The sequence below is a fragment of the Xenopus tropicalis genome, chromosome 2, assembly GCF_000004195.4.
Source record: "Xenopus tropicalis strain Nigerian chromosome 2, UCB_Xtro_10.0, whole genome shotgun sequence".
Taxonomy (NCBI): Eukaryota; Metazoa; Chordata; class Amphibia; order Anura; family Pipidae; genus Xenopus; species Xenopus tropicalis.
This window is the reverse complement of record NC_030678.2, coordinates 98,274,783-98,298,738: the sequence shown is the minus strand read 5'-3', so window position 1 is coordinate 98,298,738 and position 23,956 is coordinate 98,274,783. Positions and strand designations below refer to the sequence as shown.

Below are 23,956 nucleotides of genomic sequence, written 5' to 3'. Positions count from 1 at the left end.
GGCACATAAACAAGATTTTGACATCATACAAAGTTTGACTTCATAAAAGTGTTCTCAGAATGGTGCCTACCTGCTTGCTTTGATTGAGTAATTCTAAGACGGAAGGAAACAAGATTTATATTATTTATATAGAGTAAGTAAAGTTTATTTTGCTCAACTAACAATATAGAAAATAATTTGGAGTTATTTCTTAGGATGACAGGTCCTCTTTAAGGTAAGCCGCCTGTGTTTCACAACTCTTCTCAGCAATATTTACCAGTGGCATGGAAAAGGCTGCTATAACCTCCGCATTGAAATTTCAGCATCCCCATCTCTTTTTAAAACTTAATTAATTTTCCCTGTACTATCTGGTACTGAAGTCTAGTTCTGATTTATTCTGGCTGAAGAGCTAAAAGCAATGGGTGATCCAGAATCCTACGAGCAGCTCTGTGTCTGCACCATGCAGAGACATGAAGGAACTGAGAGAGACAAGAATGGAAAAACAAGCACATTATGGTGCGCTGATTATTTTATGTTGCAAGCAAAACCGTAAAATGTTAATTCACCTAAACATTAACTTTTAGTATGTTAGAGACTGTATATGCTTTGGGTTTTTTAATCATATTTATTTATTTTTTTTTTTTAACTGCTAGTTGTTAGGGTATCACCTCTGCTTCTGAAGCCCTTGCTTTTAAATTGCCTTATAATATATGGAAGCTGTCAAAGGCAACTCTGGCGTAATGCTAATGACAAATGATCAGTTCTAGAAGTCACAAGGACTTCTGCAGATTACACAGATTTATTCAAAGTTTAGGTTCATAGGTCCAATAACCTCCTTCGCCACTGTTATATCTGTATACACAAATGTATATATTTTTTTGCTTTATTATGTTACTGGTCCTATAAAATGTGACTGTTTTTAAAATACTAACTTAAGTGGAACTATTTACTATAGTATTATGCCCATAAAGCTTGAATATTAGTTTGGTGAATTCCACATGTACAATTCCTTACATTCCATTCCATAGAAATGAGTGGTGAAGCTATATTTTTATTCTGAATAGACTGCTATTATATGTATACAAATTTAATGAACATTGCATTATTGTAGTTATTGGTAAAGAAAATAGCTCTTTAAAGACACCTATTTTTGTTCACAAATGGGTATAAAAAAAAAAAATAATATATCACAATCTCTCAAGCACTTTCATGCATCATTTGTTACAGAAGACATTAAGAAGCATATATTACTGTTGTGTTCATGTTTTATATATCTTCATTCTTTCTGAGTTAAAGGAACAGTAACACCAAAAAATGAAAGTGTATAAAAGTAACTAAAATATAATGTGCTGCTGCCCTGCACTGGTAAAAGTTGTGTGTTTACTTCAGAAAGTCTACTATAATTTATATAAACAAGCTGCTATGTAGCCATGGAGGCAGCCATTCAAAGGAGAAAAGGCACAGGCACATAGCAAATAACAGATAAGTTCTGTAGAATACAATAGTGTTTTGTCTGTTATCTGCTATGTATCCTGTGCCTTTTCTCCTTTTTTCCAGCTTGAATGGCTGCCCCCATGGCTACACAGCAGCTTATTATATAAATTATAGTAGTGTTACTGTAGTAAACACACCAGTTTTACCAGTGCAGGGCAACAGTGCATTATATTTTTATTACTTTAAAGCGCTTTCATTTTTTGGTGTTACTGTTCCTTTAAGGGGCTCATTACTGTGTGTTCCATTTTTCATATTTTAGCATCATAATTACAACACTAATTTCTCCGCTTTTTTTTTTTTAAATTACAGTGATGTGGAATTTTAGCACAAATAGGTGGGGACAATGAAATGCATGTTCCAGAGGAATATATAGTGTTATTTAGTATCAGACTGATTGATTATTAATAAAATATATGTTAGAATGAATAATCAGGCTGCAGCAGATGTCAAGTAACAAGAATTTCCTTTCTTTGGGTAAAATAAGCTACAACATCAATGAAGAGAATCCCATTCTTCTTTTGTAAGGGAACAATGGCCCTGCACTGACAGATATCTTACCTTAACCTCAATGAAATCTGGTCGTCCAACAGCAACTAAGTCAGCATAAGCTTTCAGCTCTTCCACATTCCAAGCTTTTACTAGGGTCAGTCTGTATACAGTCCTCTGTTGCTAAAGTGGAAAGCAATATATCAAGAATGAATGCATATCTACCATTTAACTTATAAATTACTCCACGGAGCAGAGCACTGAGGAGATACTACTGATGCATGCAACTTGTTATAGAAAAGTTATGACATAGATTGATTCCCAAACAAAGTACAAAAAAAAATAAAATAAAGATTGTAATTTACAGTTGTCCCTTTTTGATACTATAGTCACATTTCTTGATACTACAGTTAGAAACAGGGCTGTCCAGACTGCCATAAAAATTAAGATAAATTAGAATGACAGGTTTAGTGTAAAATATTTGCATGCTTGTATAAGCAGGTTCTGCTTTATCATTAGCCTTTCCTTAAGGGCACACTCTTGTTTATTTTGCAGTGATACAACATCCCCAAAGTACGATTAGAAGAAAAATGGCACCATCAGCACATCTGTCTTTAAAAGATAAGCTACATCAAACTGCGGTTGTCAAAGGATATTCAGAACTTGCCTATGGCATTTAGTCCTGGATGCCAATCTAAAGACAAACTTTTTGCTGTCCTTTGATCAATTACCACAAAATGTAATTCCAACAATACATTTTAGAAGGCAACTGAGTAGATTATTTAGGTGGCAGGTGGCTTTATACAGCGTAGAGCAGAAGGTAGTTTAACTGGCTGTGCTCATCTACGCATTTTCAAAACTAAAAACACCACTTATTATTATTAAGTTACATCTAAAGAGGCAAAAGGCAAATATGGTATTCTGAAAAGGTGTACTTTTTACAACTCAGTATCAGAGAAATCCGATACAAAAGAAAGCTTATATGTATTTATTTATTTATATAAGAATTTTTTTTATACCAAACTGTGGATATACTGTGTAAAGCACATTGGAATCCTTACCAATGTGTTAGTAAAATATGAACTTGTGCAACATTGTTTTTTTTTTATATACAATATATAAAACAGAAAAAAAAACTAACATATTTCGGTGCAGACTGATGTAGTCAGAGACTGTGGTCTTGGCTTCTGCAACAATGTGAACAGTAACACATTTTTATGGCCCAGAAATAATTATCTGGTAAATCATGTTAAGGAAGTCCCAAATGGTTTGGTTTCACCATAGTAATGTGCACTGCATAATCATTCTTAAATTCCTGTTCTCTATGTGACATAGCAAAGCGGGATATGTGGCATGTGGCCCACCAGGTGTTGCTGAACGGGGAAACAGAAAAATTATGATCCTAGTTACACAGAAACATCTTTACCACAAAGTACATGCTACAAACTGGCAAATTTCCTTTTGGTAGCAGTAATGGCAGAAATAATTATGCTTTATTACCTTAATCTGTCAAAAAGTACATCAAACCATACTTAACAAAAGTATAAAATTACAGTATAAGTAATTTTTTTTTTTTAAAATAAATAGTGGCACTGTTGCAAAAGGCAAAGCAGTTAGTTATTTATACCACAGCTTTGTTTGTAATGTTAAATAAGCAACTCTTACTATGAAATATTCAAGCAACAGCAAAGGGATTTCTAAAAGTTTGCTTGCCACCTGGGACACATACACAGTGTGCTAGACTGGCTGGACTGTTTGATAGTCGGCAGCAGGGTGCGATTACAGGTGGGTTTAAGAGCTTAGTAGCTGTCAGAAAAAAAGGAAAACTGCTTGAGGCAATGTGTAGCCAATCAATTTCTTCACGGAAAAACACTTGAACCTACCATAAAAATTAGTAAGAACAGCAGCTTCGAGAAACATATTGGGCTGGTTTATGCTACTGATAAGAATGCACGAATGGCTTCTAGGCTAGAGTGAAAATATTTCAACATAAAAACACCTTTAAAAGAAAAATGTGGCATCCATAAATAGAGAAGTACTACTGCAATGTTACTAAAGCACATTTATACATCATGATGTAAGTCCTAATAGAAGTGTAAGTGCAATACTGAAATGTTTAAGACGGATGCCAAATGGATAATCTACTGATTTTATTAATAATGAAGTTTGAAATGCCAACCAATCCCATTCACCCATATAATATATACATATATATGGATTGTCTGGATAACTTTATTACACTGGATCTAAATAAACATATAATGCAATCACTTATAATAATATGTACTGATTACCAATTACATTGCAGTGAAATATGAACAAAATACAATATTTAAGAAGTCAATGTTGATATTTGAATAAAGCATTTTTGAGTTAGTGCTGTGTTATTTTTTTCCAAATTCTATCCCATACATGCTTCATGCATATGTTATTTGTGTCTTATTATTATTATTGATCTATTATAATTCCTCCTAGATGTAATGCCTCTCATTTACCAACACAAAATAAACTACGATACATAATATTTTTCCGAGTACTTTTGAATTTTTTTTTTTAACATTTTAAACACCTTATAATTGTTAAGTAGGCATATAGGGCCACAGCAGCACTGCCTGTGTCAACAGTTGTTGGGTTATTTGTATATCCAGTGTGAGAGATGCACTGGACACTGTTTGGCGTGTTTTGCACCAGTGCTAAAGGTGGCATACTATTAGCACCAGGAAAAATGCCTGGTTTTGCAGCAAACATTGCTGATTTCTAGTTAGCGGCTTAGGAAAAGCCAGATAAATGAACCCCTGGAGTGAATCGTGGGAGAGTAGGATGGGTTCCAGATAGTGTTTTTCAGCTGCCAAGCTGTTAGAAGCTGCCAGATTAGGCTGCAGGTGAGCAGCAAATAAAAGAGCTGTGGGATTATATAGCAGGGGTCAGTAAGACAGAAAGGTCACTCCTACCTATGTGAGGAACTGCCAGAGGGGCTGGGGGTGCTGCCTGCCCCTGCAAGGAGCAGAGGGAGTCGTGACCAAGTTTATGAGAGCTGAGAAGAGTCAGCAAAGCTTAGTGAGAAGCCAAAGTGTGCTAGAGGCCAGTGAGCTGGTATCCCAGGAGGGGAGAGACAGCAGGGCTAAATAATTAAGCCAGAGTGTGAGAGTCACTGTGGATGTGTGAAACTGAGCATGATGAGAAGCCCTGGGAAAAGGTTCCAGAGTCTGGAAGTTTCCCTGGTGAGAGCCTAGAGTGGTGACAAGTTTGAACAATTTCTGTTGTAATGCTGATAAACTGTGTTCCCATGTTGGGAAAAGTTGACTTGAAAAAAAACATGGGGACACCACTTCTGTTGGCATAAAACATACATAAAATAAAAGTATCATTAAGAATTTGGATCCTAGTCAGGACAAGCCATTAGTTTTTGAAACAGTGTCTCATATATAGATTTGGTTCAAACATTTGATGAAAGATAATCATTTCTAACAATAAGGAAGAATTATAATATACTGGTATTATAATTTTTGTATAAAGCATGTCTCTAGCATTTCCTTGGGCTGCATAAACTCCACATGTGACATTTTAATAACAAAAAATGGGTATACTACTCTTATAACAAAGAAAAAGGACATGCTAGACCAGTATTTGCCTTATTATGTCAGTTTGTATATAATGTGAGAAATACAGGAATATATTAGCTATTATTAAACTGTAAGTATGCCTATCAGCTCCTTTACTGCAAATTAACAGTACCCTACATTTTAAATTAGGTAATCACCCAAAGGCTTTTTTCAACCATTATACATAAATCAGGTAAATGAACTAGAGAGAAAATATTTTTCAAACAAAATGGGAAAAAGAAAAACAAGATTAACTGTGCATTGTCAATAACCTTAGCCAATGTCATTCAAGGAATTCTCCTTCAGTGTACCAGTAGTACATGACTCTTGGGAATACAATTGATAGTGTGACAAAGCCTGCACACATGTGCCATATTCCCATCATGCCATACATCTGACAAACAATGTAGAATTCTTTTAAATGGTATATAATACATTCTTTTGCAGTGCATTCTTTTCATGGCAAGCACAGTTCTTTTTATAGCTAAAAATACTAGATCATATGTTTCTGTTATATAACTACTGGGTTTGAAGCTGTATAAAAGTACATTTGGGAGAATATAAAAAAAGACACAAAATGGATTTAAAACATCCAACACAGTTAATGCATTTATAAATGCTGGAACAGTTGTTATGGGCAGTACGTGAGTCACTTCTTTTACCATAGGAACCTGGTAACATTTCTAAAGGTTTGTTCATGAAATAATCACCCTATGCTGGCAGAGTGGGTAGGAGGCAATCAGACATTTCTGACGTGGGATATAAAGGTAGTTTGTAAATGCGTTAGTACAAGCTGCGTGTGATTATTTTCTGTAAAAAAAAAATTACATATTATATATATCAATAAAACTAAAGCCATATTAAAGCTCTCTAAAGAGAAGAACTACAACATGGAGGGGGGGAGAAATAAGTTTTGTTACATAGTGGTACTCAATATGTGGTTTTATGTATTTATGCAGCTTTTATAAATTAAAAGATACCTATCAATGTGCATTTACATAAAACCCAAGTGCCACAGCTCGTTTGTTTTGCACATTCATGTGATGTAGGTTTGGGGGGTTGTGTCAACCAATCCTACTAGCCTAAGACGACATATACCATCTCTCTGTATAACTAAGATCACTTGTTCAGTCCAAGCCTAAAGCAAAAGTAATACCTTAAAGCTTAGAATTATCATCACATATTTTAAAGGAACAAAAATACCAACAATAAAAGTATCTCAAAAAATACAAATATTATGTACTGTTGCCCTACACTGGTAATAGTTGTGTGTTTATTTAAGATAAACTACTATACTTTATATAAATGAGCTGCTGTGTAGCCATAGGCACAGCCATTAAAATGAAACAGGGATAAATGGCACAAGTTACATTACAGATAGCAGATAAGCTCTGTAGAACACCATTGTATTCAACATAGCTAATCTGTTTTATACTATGTAACCTGTGCCTTTTTTTTTTTTTTTAAGGCTACACATAAGCTTGTTTATATAACTATAGTAATATTTCTAAAGCAAAGACACAACTTTCACCAGTGCAAGGCAACTATACATACATTTTAATTACTTTAAAACACTTATTTTTTAGTGTAGCAGATTAATTTTTCTACTTTGAAGAGGGTTGATTCTTTTATGGAATGGATGGACATAATTTTAAAATATTGGAGCATATAGCTTCTGCAGAAGCGTTATCTAGGCAAGCAAAAATCCCAGATCAAACTACAAAATACATAAATTCTCCTAAGGTAGAGGCAGCTATAACAAGAGTAGCTAAAAAGACAACTTTTTAAGCTGACAACGGAATCATGTTTAAAGATCCAAAGATGTCAGGCTAATGTGCCAAAAAAGATATCTGGTTGCCTGATTAGGCCTGCTATAGCAATTGCTTGACTTGCCAGATCAAGCAAAGAATTGACTATGAATGTGAATTGCAAGTTTATAATAACTTTTCTGAATATTTTATTTTTCTCTAATGCCTTTATTAAAGAATATTTTTCTAGATTTGTATACATTGAATGATAAACTGCTGAGTTAAGGTGAGCCCCATAGCCTAAAGTCTCTTTAAAGGAGAAGGAAAGGTAAAAACTAAGTATGCTTTATCAGAAAGGTCTATGTAAATACAGCCATAAGCACTCACAGTAATGCTGCACTGATTCCTCTATTAAAAAAACACAGGATTTCTTGTCTTCATAAAACTTACTCCTCCATTCCAATGCCAAAATGCCTTTCCTTCTCCTTAAGTACCAGGCTGTTTGGACTCAAAACATTGAAAACTGTTGGTCTCTGGACACAATCTGATTTCTAATTATTCTGTGCTAGCTTTAAGAGACACCGTAAAAAAGCAAGTTCTCAGGTTGTAAGAATTAAATTATTCATCCTGTTCTAAACAGAAATTCTTTGCAGTTTTAAGAGCAACTTTAAATCTTAGATACATAAATAAGTGTGTTTCAGTAAAGGGTTGCCAGATGGAATCTCTCAGGACTCTCACACCAGAATTACAGAAGGAGTATTGATGAGAAAAGTACAATTCAAATATACTCATCTACATGGGCCAATGCTTCAAAAACATAACAGTTTTTGAGGGTTGCAGTCCTGGAAGGGTATTACTAGTATGCAGCCACTTTCTTTGACTTGGCAACCCCTCCTAGGACTTTTTCTAAAGGTATATATACCTGAAATAATTTATATAACAAATACAGACAGATAATAATATTCCTGACTTCAAACTAACCAAACAATATTTTCAGAAATCTTTAACAAAAAAATAAAACTATCTAAAATAAATAAATAATAAAACTCTGAGTACAACAATTTATTGACAAATATGTTTAAGTACCATCTCAAAAGTGTTTTTCAAATGGTGAGGCTTAGCTTACCTATTGCATTCCCGTTGTGTGCAGAAATGGTGTTTGGTCAGGCCTAAATTATTGAGAACCACTGATGAAATAAAACCAGATAAATCCCCATTTAACCAATCCCTCCACAAGACTGTGCTTGCCTTATCACAGTACTAATTAACACATTTTTAAGTATTATATTTGCAGGGCTGTTCGTATTTTATCTTGGACACGTTTCTAGGTCCCTACAGATACTCTAAGAATTGAATGAAATCTCATTCCAAAAGAAATGCAAGAGACAAATGTATAATTTAAAAGAATATACAGGATAATAGCACTTTAGAATTTAGCTACCAAAGCACAACGGAGTTATATGAAAGATTAAACTGTCTCTGAAATAAAACAGTTTTGATCACTTTCTTGTTTACCAGCATGGCTTTGTATATAAATGCTTTGTTACATCTTAAAAGGGAATATCACATTTTGATTTGCATCCAAACGAGATGCAGCTGAGACACTTACCTTTGGGAACCAGAAGAGGCTCACAGTATTGTGTCCAAATATAAAGCAGTTCACAAAATCCCTAAACATGTTATGCAAAGCTGCCATTGGAATTACACAGTAATGGACGGACAAGCTTAAACACCTGAGCCAAATTGAAATGCCAAAAGAAACATGAACAATAAAGTAAAGCTGTTAAATAGAAGTTTTATATAGCCAACAACAATAAGTTATATTAAATAAGCAGCACTTTTCTACCAGCAATACTGAGATAGCACAAGATAAATAAATGACTGCTAACTGCAGGAAAAACTGCAGGATCAGACCAGTTATTTATGAATCCAGAAAGCTGCAACTTGCCTGTCTTTGATGCATCATCTTCTTTACACTCAATGGACTTGGCAGAGCAAACTGTTTAAACATTTAATTAGGCAATGCCATTGGTGGATTCAAGGACATTCAAGAAAATATATTCATTAGGAATAACAAAGGATCAACTTCCAAGATGCACAGGAACATGATTATTATGCTGAAATAGTAGGATATTACAGATATTTTACATTATTCATTACTGGCAAGAACCCTACCATGCAAACATTGGAGGCAACTTCATTATAAGCCAAATTATCAGTCTGTATGCTTAGGAGCATGAGAGGTAACCAGAGCACAAAAAATTCAAACATTTAAAGAATATGGAGACACCTCGAAGAAACAAGTATGTCAGAAATCAGATAAATAATGTTCATCACCGACAAATTAACTCTCAGTGACTATGGGCTGCCACTAGCACAGCAGTGAGGTACAAGTGGATACTCCCGGTACCTTCCAACCAGTGTTATATGCCAAAATACCAAAAAAGAGGCCACTATCAATTAAATAGTGCTTTATTGCAGGTGTTTCAGACACCATTAACACCCTGCACAACTTTTCAGGGAGGGGCGTGGTGTGGAATTTTGATCAAATGGTGTAATAATAAAAGGTGTGTATTCTTATGCCAGAATAACACCTTAACAATAGATTACATCACACAAGACTTGGCATTATCAGTTTTAAGCAATGGGATAAATTATCCTGAATTAGGCCCCAGCTGCCATCTTATTACAGGTATGGTATCCCTTATTCGGAAACCTGTTATCCAGAAAGTTCTGAATTATGGAAAGCCAATCTCCTATAGACTCCATTATAAGCAAATAATTATAATTTTTAAAAATGATTTCCTTTTTCTCTGCAATAATGAAACAGAACTTTGTACTTGATCCCAACTAAGATATAATGAATCCTTACTGGAGGCAAAACATTCGTATTGGGTTTATTTACAGTTTAAATTATTTTTATCAGACTTAGGGGCTGATTTACTAACCCACGAATTCGAATTGGAAAAATTCCGATTGGAAAACGAACATTTTGCGACTTTTTCGTATTTTTTGCGATTTTTTCGGCGCCTTTACGACTTTTCGGAAATTATCGCGACTTTTTCGTTACCAATACGATTTGCGCGAAAAAACACGAGTTTTTCGTAGCCATTCCGAAAGTTGCGATTTTTTCGTAGCGTTAAAACTTGCGCGAAAAGTTGTGCTTTTTTCGCAGCGTTAAAACTTAAAAGGCGCGACTTTTGCGCAAGTTTTAACACTACGAAAAAAATCGCAACTTTTTGCGCAAGTTTTAACGCTACGAAAAAATCGCAACTTTCGGAATGGCTACGAAAAACTCGCGTTTTTCCGCAAAAATCGTATTGGTAACAAAAAAGTCGCGATAATTTTCAGAAAAAAATCGCAAAATACCGATCATTACGAAAAAAACGCAATCGGACGCATTCGGCCCGTTCGTTAGTAAGTAAATGGGCCCCTTAAAGTTATGGAGATCCAAATTATGGAAAGATCCCTTATCTGGAAAACTCCAGGTCCTGAGCATTCTGGATAACCTGCACTATCAATGCTTGTTCAACCCTCTTTGGCAACCTTCACCCAGCCAGGCCATATTAATTCCTTAAAGGTTGCCTCTACTAATTTGCTAGGTTTCATGAGACAAATTAAGGCATCATTAATTTATGGTGTATGAAGTAGTATAAAATGCAGTGTAACAAGCAGTTAAAATTCCACGAAAACCCCACTATTCCCGCCCATCTGTTCCACTTCCTGCTGGCTGAATTCTCTGGATGAGCTGGGGAGCCGGCGTCCCTCCGTACACTGCACTTTAGGATAGGAACCAATCAGCAGCTAGGCTGACCTGAAAGGGAACCCAAGCCTGTCTTTGCTTATGTGAGTGCAGGGCTGTGATTGGCTATTCCCCTCCTACTGTGCTGCTGGCTGTGACAGTTAGGACACGCCCACTCTTCATTTCACACTGGACGGAGAAGTGATACGATCTATAGGGAGCTCCAATAAAGGGGCCATTTTTACAGAGAGGATTAATTTTTAGCCCAAAGGGAAACCAGCACCGTATATTATTCATAATTGCCTACAAAATTAGCGTTTTTCCCATTTATCCTATATGTCTCATTTAAATACATTGATTGGCTTTTATAAAACAATGTCTCTTCTGACGAAATGTTATTAAAACGAAATAATAAAAATACGCCAAAAAGGTGCATTTTTTCCTCATGTTTATACCTCTATTTGGAGCATAGGCAAAAAAAAAAAAAAAAACAGTCCCTATCCTTCATCCTGGGCAACAACCACAAAGGCAGTGCAATTATCACTCCCATGAAGCCAATGGCACACTGGGCTGTTTCTAGGTATGTGTATAAGTGCAGGCCTAAAACCACCTGTCCTCTCAACTGCTCAATTCTGTGTTTGCACCCACAGCAAAGGCATTGTCCTGGGTGCAGACGTACAGAACAGATTTTGGCACTGAAATGTACGAGTACGGTTCACACAGAAAGTTATGGGACTAATGCCAATGTTTACAAGCCTTCCATCTTTATACCTGATGGGTGACTGCTTATTATAGAACATAATAAAATAAAGCTTGTAATGATATACTAAAGACCAAAGTTTATAAACTGCTATGGTGTGCACATTAAAATCCTCAAGAAGTCTTCTTACTTGCCTCCTTGGAGAAACAGAATAGTGTACAGTATATGGCCAACATAAATTACTAAGTAATAAAGTGGTTAAATCCCTTTAAACATTGTCCAGACAGAAGAGATTATAAACCCAAATCAAACAAGGATAGATTTTTGCTGCAAAACAAATAAAAAAAATGAAGATTCAAATTTCACTAAGGTCTGAGGTTTTGATTTAATGAAAGTGTTCATTTCATGTTTATTGTACAGACAATCCCCTATCTGTAATCAACAGTATCAATCAAACTTTCAACTGCTCTACTTCAGCTGGTTTCACACCATTTAAAAGGTCCTCAACTCTACAGTAATAAACACACATGCAAGGACAGTGAAGGACAGCAAGAATTGCTTTCAATCAACATCTACAGATCTGTTGGTACGGTAAAGGACTATATTTCATTCAACCAGGCACCGAGCAGTTAAATGCAACAAATGGAATCGGTGGATTCATAACTCAACGCTGGGTCATGTACAGGGAGCAACAGTGCAAAAAATAGAGATGTCAGATTAATCTGCACATTCCATCCACAATAATGAAAATATGACACTTGCATTAAAAAAAAATTGAGAGATAAAAATGAAATTACGTGGGTAAATCATTCTTATCCTATTCCCATGAAGCATCAACGAAAAACACAAATCCAAACTTTGCTTCTAAGGGCTTAAAGGTAATGGTTTTGTGCCTAATGTCTACAGAGATAAAAGTCCTTCTCAAGGTCACAAGCAAGCAAATAATACAGTAATTATTTCATATACAATAGATTAAGGATGAAAGTACTGTTACTGAAAGCAAAAATATATGTATTATAAATGCAACAGCTTTACAAATGTTACTTTACATAATTTTTGTGTAAAATAAGCAGTGCATGTTTATAATCTATATGATGGTGTGCGCATGGTAGATGAATGCTAGTGACATTAATCATTAATTATAACCATAACCAATTTGCAATAATTAACGCCAGCCTTTTCCTGTGATTTTCCAGACAAACTGTAATTGAATGTATGAAACCAGCCATGTAAGAGTATGAACAATGCCATTACAACAGTTACTGAAACACCATTTTTGTTTCTTACCCTTCTTACTACACATTACTGGAAATAAAATGTATTTTAGACCACGCATCAAATCTTTATATACTGGCAGTTAAATAAAATAGGCCAATTATTTGCTTGGCAATATGGGATTTCCCTGAATAGTCCACTTAGTGTGTTTTCCCACATAGCAGCTATGAGAGTTAATGTTAGCTATTCATTACCACAACTTTCACTGAGAACAGAGTTTAAATAAAGGCCCTCTGACATACTTACATGAAAAAGAAAGCTGCTTATAACAACTATGCATTACACCTATAAATGGTATTATACTAGTACAATTAAATGTATTATCATCTAAAAGTTAAAAACATAAATCTCCATTGCCAAAACAGCAGGGGATTTAATTAGTGACTTAGTACACTGTATTTATAAAGCAGTGGTATGGTTGTGCATGTTTAACAAAGGGTTCCACTTCGCTGTTAAATACATTTTTCTCTCTGGGTTTTGAAGTTACAGAAGCCTAAATAATCGAGAAAGAGAAGACATCATTTTATATACAGTGGTGTGAAAAACTATTTGCCCCCTTCCTGATTTCTTATTCTTTTGCATGTTTGTCACACAAAATGTTTCTGATCATCAAACACATTTAACTATTAGTCAAAGATGACACAAGTAAACACAAAATGCAGTTTTTAAATGAGGGTTTTTATTATTTAGGGAGAAAAAAAATCCAAACCTACATGGCCCTGTGTGAAAAAGTAATTGCCCCCTGAACCTAATAACTGGTTGGGCCACCCTTAGCAGCAATAACTGCAATCAAGCGTTTGCGATAACTTGCAACAAGTCTATTACAGCGCTCTGGAGGAATTTTGGCCCCCTCACCTTTGCAGAATTGTTGTAATTCAGCTTTATTTGAGGGTTTTCTAGCATGAACCGCCTTTTTAAGGTCATGCCACAACATCTCAATAGGATTCAGGTCAGGACTTTGACTAGGCCACTCCAAAGTCTTCATTTTGTTTTTCTTCAGCCATTCAGAGGTGGATTTGCTGGTTTGTTTTGGGTCATTGTCCTGCTGCAGCACCCAAGATCGCTTCAGCTTGAGTTGACGAACAGATGGCCGGACATTCTCCTTCAGGATTTTTTGGTAGACAGTAGAATTCATGGTTCCATCTATCACAGCAAGCCTTCCAGGTCCTGAAGCAGCAAAACAACCCCAGACCATCACACTACCACCACCATATTTTACTGTTGATATGATGTTCTTTTTCTGAAATGCTGTGTTACTTTTACGCCAGATGTAACGGGACACGCACCTTCCAAAAAGTTCAACTTTTGTCTCGTCGGTCCACAAGATATTTTCCCAAAAGTCTTGGCAATCATTGAGATGTTTTTTAGCAAAAATGAGACGAGCCATAATTTTCTTTTTGCTTAAAAGTGGTTTGCGCCTTGGAAATCTGCCATGCAGGCCGTTTTTGCCCAGTCTCTTTCTTATGGTGGAGTCGTGAACACTGACCTTAATTGAGGCAAGTGAGGCCTGCAGTTCTTTAGATGTTGTCCTGGGGTCTTTTGTGGCCCCTCGGATGAGTTGTCTCTGCGCTCTTGGGGTAATTTTGGTCGGCCGGCCACTCCTGGGAAGGTTCACCACTGTTCCATGTTTTTGCCATTTGTGGATAATGGCTCTCACTGTGGTTCACTGGAGTCCCAAAGCTTTAGAAATGGCTTTATAACCTTTACCAGACTGATAGATCTCAATGACTTTTGTTCTCATTTGTTCCTGAATTTCTTTGGATCTTGGCATGATGTCTAGCTTTTGAGGTGCTTTTGGTCTACTTCTCTGTGTCAGGTAGCTCCTATTTAAGTGATTTCTTGATTGAAACAGGTGTGGCAGTAATCAGGCCTGGGGGTGACTACAGAAATTGATATTGAAATTGAAAATTGAAATTGATAAACCACAGTTAAGTTATTTTTTAACAAGGGGGCAATCACTTTTTCACACAGGGCCATGTAGATTTTGAGTTTTTTTTCTCCCTTAATAACGTAAACCTTCATTTAAAAACTGCATTTTGTGTTCAATTATGTTATCTTTGACTAATAGTTAACGGTTTTTGATGAGCAGAAACATTTAAGTGTGACAAACATGCAAAAGAATAAGAAATCAGGAAGGGGGCAAATAGTTTTTCACACCACTGTAGCTGGACAAATGAAAAGGTTTTGCTGTGTGTGCTAAATGCTCTTACTAAACAGTCTGCGGCGTGCATCCTGAACACCAGATGTATCAATAAAATGACTCCATCTCTGTTAATGTGTTTAGAGTTTTCCCATTTGCTTGAAATATTTAGTCACAACCTTCTCATTTACATTTCTGCTTTGCCATGTGAGAAAATTCAAACCTGTATGGTTAAAACATCAGAACATAACTAATAATCATTTAGCCCTCAGTTTATTATGTAGTCAACAAAAAGTCTCTTGCAATGTTTTGGCGTATTTCTGGTACAGGTATGGGACCTGTATCCAGAATGCTCGGGACCAAGGCTATTCCGGATAAGGGGTCTTTCTGTAATTTGGATCTTCATACCTTAAGTCTACTAAAAAAATCAATAAAACATTAATTAAACCCAATAGGGTTATTTTGCATCCAGTAAGGATTAATTATATCTTAGTTGGGATCAAATACAAAGCATTGTTTTATTTTTACAGAGAAAAAGGAAATCAATTTTAAAAATCTCAATTATTTGATTAAACTGGAGTCTATGGGAGACGTGCTTTCCGTAAATCGGAGGTTTCTTGATATCGGGTTTCCGGATAAGGGATCCGTTAACTGTACTTGAATATTTACACTATTTCAGGTAACCAATTTTTTTTTTACTGCATATATTTGTGCACAACTCTCATAAGTGTGGCCAGACCTTGACTTGGCCACTCCACAACTTTGCTTCTTGGAATCAGAAATTCCATTGCACAATGTCTGTTGTTTTATATCAATTTCCTGTTGCTAAATTCATTTTCAGCAATGATTTACCCAACTAGACAGATTACTTTAAATTTACTTGTAGAACACCCTGGTGGAAAAAAAAGAAGTTTATGGTGGACTGAATGACTCAGGGAATATTACCTTGAGCTGGTGCTTTTTAAAAAAAAAAAAAAAAAAAAAACGCCAGCAGAGGGAACAGGTATATGACCACAAAATTGGCACCCCCCCCCCAGCATTTTAACTTTACTTCTTCAAATACAAAGAGTTAAATACAACTGTAGAATAGGTGTTTCAGGCTGGAGGTCCTGATCCTACATGTTAGAGGTGTTCTGACTGCCTACCTCAAAGCTCCAGTGCAACAGCCTTTAGTCCATATGCCAACATGATTTCAATACCTTGTAGTGCAGGACACCAATTTCCAAAACAGGTGGACACCCTTCTTGCCAAGTCACAAGGTTGTTGAGAAATAAAAGGCTATGTGAGCTTATACAGTGTATAACTCTTTTACTATGAGTTTTTAAAGAAAGCAAATAAAATAAACGATATGCTATTTTTAAACAATACTATATTAAATTGTACATGTATCGGAGAGTCACCCATTTTAAAAAAAACTGACATGCACTGTGCTCCTACTCCCCAGAGTTTTAAATACCAATGCAGTAATGTAGCTGGATGCCACACACCTCTAGGGAGCTAATAATGTTTGAAAACAATATCAGCAAAAAATAAACCCAATACATGAAACTTCTCAGCATCGATTAAACCTATAAAAATAATGGCGTGCATAAACCATCAAATCCAGCTTGAAAGTATGACAGAATCTTTAATGGAGGAATAGCTTGTTGTTGATATTGATTCACTGTCCTACAAATCAAGCATGTCTAAAGATATAGCACACACAAGGACTGAATGGTTTGGAGCTTTTCCAGTTACAGAGGCACAGTTTTATTTATGGTTAATACCTTCTCAAAACTTGTAAGGTACAAACTTGGCTCAGTGTAATATACAGCAGCTGCTAAACACTAAATATTTATTGTTACAGTTTCTGTTAAAGGAAGAACACACAATGTATGGCATAGAAAGGCAGATGTAGGGAATATCAGCAGTTCGAAGGTTTGGTGGGGGAGAGAGAGGTTGTAGGTAAGGGAGGTGATGACAGGCAAGTGAAAATGTGATGAAAAACTGTAATTGTAAAGGAAAGGAAGGTAATAGAAATATGATAAGAATTAAAGATAGAAACTTTACATAAAGGAATATAGTAGTAGTAAATAGGGTGAGAGTAGCAATAAGTTGTACACAGGGCTGTGGCGTAGGTAGATAAATTCTCCGACTCCGACTCCTCAGTTTCTGATACTTCTGACTCCACAACTCCGACTCCTCTGTTTTTAATATGCTAATGTATTTTATACATCCAGGAAAGGGCACTTAAAACACAACTGAACTGATAATAAACGGATAGACAATTTTATCTATACTCCTACTCCTAATGATTTCCCTAGAATCCCATAGTCATGTTTAAAGTTTAAGCTAACATTACAGCTGAATTACAGCAGTTTTTCAAATGTTTTAAAGCTTCAGTCTTAAAGGAACAGTAACACCAAAAAATAAAAGAGCTTTAAAGTAATAAAAATATAATGCACTGTTGCCCTGCACTGGTAAAACTGGTGTGTTTGCTACAGTAAAACTACTATAATTTATATAATAAGCTGCTGTGTAGCCACGGGGGCAGCCATTCAAGCTGGAAAAAAGAAGAAAAGGCACAGGTTACATAGCAGATAACAGATAAGTTCTGTAGAATACAATAGAGTTTTATCTGTTATCTGCTATGTGCCTGTGCCTTTTCTCCTTTGAATGGCTGCCTCCATGGCTACACAGCAGCTTACTTATTTAGGCTATAGTAGGGTTTCTGTAGCAAACACCCCAGCTGTACCAGTGCAGGAATGGCTGCCCCCGGGGCTACACAGCGGGGTATTTATATAAACTATAGTAGGGTTTCTGTAGCAAACACCCCAGCTGTACCGGTGCAGGAATGGCTGCCCCCGGGGCTACACAGCAGGGTATTTATATAAACTATAGTAAGGTTTCTGTAGCAAACACCCCAGCTGTACCAGTGCAGGAATGGCTGCCCCCGGGGCTACACAGCGGGGTATTTATATAAACTATAGTAGGGTTTCTGTAGCAAACACCCCAGCTGTACCAGTGCAGGAATAGCTGCCCCCGGAGCTACACAGCGGGGTATTTATATAAATTATAGTAGATTTTCTGAAGTAAACACACAGTGCAGGGCAGCAGCACATTATATTTTAGTTACTTTTATACACTTTCATTTTTTGGTGTTACTGTTCCTTTAAACTATTGACTATCCATTCCATTCACGTATACAAGTATTTCTAGTCCTGCAATTTTTTTTTACTTAATTAGTTATCAGTGAGAGTTAGGCTAGGTTCCCAGTGGGCATTGTGTTCCCAGTAACAGAGGAACACGACGCAGTGGAGCTGCCGCACCTTAACTGTGCGTTACATCCCATTTAGTGAAGCATACAGTCAATGAAAAGCATGCTTCATGGTCGCTCAACGTGTTCGTTTATGCACTGCATGCATTGGGCTTCATTCTTATAGCAGAGAAGTAATTAATTAAGTAATTAACACCCCAGCTGTACCGGTGCAGGAATGGCTGCCTCCGGGGCTACACAGCAGCTTACTTATATAAACTATAGTAGGGTTTCTGTAGCAAACACCGCAGCTGTACCAGTGCAGGAATGGCTGCCCCAGGGGCTACACAGCGGGGTATTTATATAAACTATAGTAGGGTTTCTGTAGCAAACACCCCAGCTGTACCAGTGCAGGAATGGCTGCCCCCGGAGCTACACAGCGGGGTATTTATATAAATTATAGTAGATTTTCTGAAGTAAACACACAGTGCAGGGCAGCAGCACATTATATTTTAGTTACTTTTATACACTTTCATTTTTTGGTGTTACTGTTCCTTTAAACTATTGACTATCCATTCCCTTCACGTATACAAGTATTTCTAGTCCTGCAAATTTTTTTTACTTAATTAGTTATCAGTGAGAGTTAGGCTAGGTTCCCAGTGGGCATTGTGTTCCCAGTAACAGAGGAACACGACGCAGTGGAGCTGCCGCACCTTAACTGTGCGTTACATCCCATTTAGTGAAGCATACAGTCAATGAAAAGCATGCTTCATGGTCGCTCAACGTTTTCGTTTATGCACTGCGTGCATTGGGCTTTATTCTTATAGCAGAGAAGTAATTAATTATGACTGTTTGTGAATTGGGACATTTAAACTTGCTTTATTTTTTATTTTTTTATTCCCATTTAAATTTAGTAGGAGTCGGTTCATTTTTTGCCGACTCTGACTCCGATTCCAGGTACCCAAAATTGCCTCCGACTCCTCAGCCCTGGTTGTACATAAATATAATAAAACCTGTCATGGTACTACCACAACTACCACTACTTATTTTAATAAGTCAAAGGGATTATGGGAACAAATTCCTAAAGGCTCTAAGAAAAATCCCATTTACGTGGGTTTTTCCTACAGGCTACAGCTCACCCACTGGGTTTTTAAAGCACAAGCCAGGATAATAGCTGATCAGATTCCCAACTACAGACCGGTTTCACCCTTCTTGGGGCTCATCAGTGTAGTGCCGGGTTTTCTGATCAGGTAGATCCAGGAGTTGAGGAGACTGCCTCATACATATGCAAATAAGTCAAAGGTCTCCTCAACCCTTTTAGCTTGTTCGTGAAACCCCACTCCTGGCTCTACCTAAGCTGATCAGCTATTATACTGGCTTTTGCTTTATAAACCTTTAGCTTTAGCCTATAGGATAAACCCATGTAAATGGGATTTTTCTAAGAGCCTTAAGGAATTTGTTCCCAGAATCCCTTTGACTTATTTGCATATGTATGAGGCAGTCTCCTCAACCCTTTTAGCTTGTTCGTGAATCCCCACTCCTGGCTCTACCTAAGCTGATCAGGAAACCCTGCACTACACTAAAGAACCCCAAGAAGGGCGAAACCGGTCTGTAGTTGGGAAACTGATCAGCTATAATCCTGCCTTTTGCTTTAAAAACCCAGTGGGTAAGCTTTAGCCTATAGGATAAACCCATGTAAATGGGATTCTTCTAAGAGCCTTAGAATCCCTGACTTATTTGCATACGTATGAGGCGATCTCCTCAACCCTTTTAGCTTGTTCGTGAATACTTATTTTAAGAAATAGGAAACACTTGAAAATTGTTCAACCAATAATCCATCCTTTACATGAAATGACTACTGCATACCAACAAACTATAAAACATCCCACTCTATGCTCTCTCAAATGACTGGACACACTGGAGTAGGCAGAATAACAAAGCTGCTATCACAAACTTTGAACAATATAGACAGCCCATATTAAATATATCTTAATACTACCTGCGGTGAATGAAGCTATAGCCAGCCATTAACATGCATGTAAGCATCCACTGGCAGGGTGTCTGCTGCTCAGCATAACAATGAAAGTAGTATAATAGGGTGCCCAGCAATTTCACACATCTCTAACTAGGTAATACCTGAGCAGCTTGCTCAGTAGACTGCTAAACTTGTAATTATTATTTAACGCATTGCAGTGTTGCAGTCAATTAGGCCCGCTTCCTCTGCCAGGAATCTAAAAGCTGTGCAAATCCTTGAGTGTTCCATTACTGCCGCTTTGTAGATGGATACTGCTAGCCACAGTATGTCTGTGCTTACTAACACTTTGCTGTTGAGAGCCTGTTGCATTCTCTTTCCAGGATACCTGCATATGTATACTCAGATCATAGTCCCTGTAAACTTGCTGCACTCACAACAGACACTTTCTTCACGTTAAGGCAGTTTATTTAACACAGGGGTGCCCATTTTGGCATACAAAATATAAATCATAAAAATAAACCCTGCCCTCTGGGTGCTACCTTCACAGATTTGATGAGATCTGTCATTAACTGGGCCCCTTGTGGACTACCAGTAAAAACATAAATGGTTGGGATCCCCCCTGTACTCACAAAACTTATTTGAGAGGAAAGCCAGAAAAGCCAGGCAAAGCCAGGCTTAGTCGCTTTATTAAGGCTGGCTGCCTCTGTTCTCTGCAGTGGCAGGCACCAGCCCCTCTCGGAGTATTTTTTTTATTTATTTATTTTTTTTTTTTACACAGACAGGTAGCCTTTCTGCTCTGAGAGACCTTACACACATTCTCCAAACAATTAAATACCTTTCTACAGGACAGCATTCCTGTGGAAAGTGAGCTCCAATATGTAAGCTGAACCACTGGAATGGATCTAAGAGAGGGACTAAGACATCTCTATGTGCTGGTAGATTCCTATTTATAATACAGGTATAGGACCCATTATCCAGAAAGCTTGGGACCAAGGGTATTCCGGATAAGGGATCATTCCATAATTTGGATCTCCATACCTTAAGTCTACTACAAATCAATAAAACATTAATTAAACCCAACAGGATTGATTTGCATCCAATAAGGATTATTTATATCTTAGTTGGGATCAAATACAAGCTTCTGTTTTATTACTGCAGAGAAAAAGGAAATCGGTTTTAAAATTCTATATTATTTGATTAAAATGGAGTCTATGGGAGACGGGTTTTCCGTAATTCGGAGCTTTCTGGATAATGGGTTTCCGGATAAGGGATCCCATACCTGTACAAACTTTTTAGCCCTGATTTCATTTAAATGCAAGGAAATTAAGATACATTGTGAGTTTTTCCCATGCTACTAGAATGTGTTATTTTGAGAAGAGAACACCCAGATTTTTAAAGATCTTTAAAGTATTATTCTAGAATATTACATTTTTGTTTCAGCTAAACATAACCCTATACTATTTGTGAAACTATAAAAAGGCAATTCAAACAAAGAATTCATGTTCTCACATTATATAATAGATTAGTTTTCCTACAACTGAAGGCAATGTGTAAATTCCCCACTATGGAGTTTGCAGATTGTAGTTTGCAAATATTGGAGCTCACCATTATGAACTAGTTCAAAGTGTCTAACAATCATGTTTTCTTCATATGCCTCACATGTTTATATAAATGTTTCTGGTATTTCTGCATGTAAGACCAACATATGGAGACCACGTGGGCAATTCAATATGTAAGTCACATAAGTTGAACAACATGCAAGAAACACAATTTATAGGATCTTGTCCACCAAAGTAAGTATTATGACAGACTTTTCAAGAGAAAACATTTGACTGCGGACATAGCCCACATATGCTCTCTGCCATCCTGCATAGGGTCATCTATAACTAAGTTTGAATACTTAGAATTATAGCTTCTATACCAATATAATGTACCTCCCTTTTAAAGGAGAAAGAAAGGCAAAAACTAAGTAAGCTTTATCAGAAAGGCCTATGTAAATACAGCCATAAGCACTCACAGAAACGCTGCACTGACTTCTCAGAAAAAAGATTTCTGTGTCTGTAATTCCTGTGCCACAGACACGCAAGCTCTCTGCAGTCTCCTCTCTGGTGCTCCCCCCTCCCTCAAGAATGCCAAGAACTCATTCCCCCCCCCCCGTTAGGAATGTGGATCTGAGCCAATCAGCAGGAAGCTGACTCATAGTCTTACTAAATGAGCATGTTCACTTGGTCTGGGTGTCTGTGCAGGAGCAAGGCAATATGGAAACTTTCTTTAGACAGCTCAGCTTTTTTTTTTCTTTCTGTTTGGCTTCTGATCTTCTGAACAAGTGAAATATGGGGAGACTTAAGGGCACTATTGAGACAACTGAAGGTATGCCTGCAGCTTGAGATTAACTCTTTACTAGCCTTTCCTTCTCCTTTAAGCATAACTATAAACTCAAAATCCCCCTAATCTTTTAAGCAATAATGAATATTATATGTGCCTGAGGTGGGAAGTCAACCAACCACACAAGCAATTATAGTATGTAGCCCTCTGTCTGCCTTTATGCCAATTGGTTCCTATACTACAGTGCAAAGTGCTGAGAGTACTTCATCCTGCTGCACGCGTGCGTTTTTTAAAATTCTACTATATACAACTCTGTGTGCTAAACTAAACACATATATTTCCATTTATCCATTTACTGCATTATCCAGGCACTATATTATTTAATTTACCATATTCCCATCAGAGCTTGGCAAGGGTACCACAAGATTATTTTTTCCTAAGAAACACGAATCTATAAAGATTTGACATTTGCATATATGTAAAGCATTTCCACAGTCTGTACATCTCTGGTTTAACTTATACTTTTTGTTTCAACAATAAAAAGCACAAAGAAAAGTTACCACTGTATCCCTGTAGTCTGCCTGGTAACATGCTCTCCCCCTTTTTGTCTCTGCTAGTATTAAATTAGATTTTCAGGCAGTTAAATCAATGTAGTGGTGAAAATAAAGTTAGACGTCTGAGGCAGCATACAAATTATGATGCATTTCAATGCAGATGTCTGATACAACACATTTTATCCAGTGCTCAGAAAACTGTTCTTCTTTCTTTGTTTAGATTATCTCTTAGTGATAGACAAATCTGTGCCGTTTGCGGAAATCTTCACGCAACCAGCTAATCATGGCTGGCATAAAGAAATTTTATTATAAACAAAATGTAAATACAAAGTTTATTTCATCATAAACATTGATTCTGTATTAATATCAATCACTTTAAACAAAATACTATAATTATCCTAATAAGAAACAGCAAAATAAAAAATAAAAGTAAATCAAAGTAATTAGAACATAATGTAATGTTGCCCTGCACTGGTAAAAGTTGTGTTTGCTTCAGAACACTACTTTAATTTATAAAAAGCAAGCTGCTCTGTAGCCACCGCAGTAGCCATTCAAATGAAAATAGGGCTAAATGCATAAATAGCAGATAAACCTTGTAAAACACCACTGTATTCTACAGAGCTAAACTGCTACCTGCTATGTAACCTGTATGTTTTCTACTTTTTCCTCTCTAGGGAGGCTGCTATATAACAGAAAACAAG

General features: G+C 36.7%; 1 protein-coding gene across 1 annotated transcript in view; it reads right to left on the bottom strand.

Annotated features, from left to right (window-relative positions):
* Positions 1 to 23,956, bottom strand: part of tyw1 (tRNA-yW synthesizing protein 1 homolog) — a gene marked incomplete in the record, with an annotated part of 71,152 nt that overhangs the window by 7,222 nt on the left and 39,974 nt on the right. Inside the window, 1 exon segment of the mRNA NM_001102797.2 lies at positions 2,032 to 2,142. Within this exon segment, the coding sequence (NP_001096267.1) occupies positions 2,032 to 2,142 (111 nt within the window).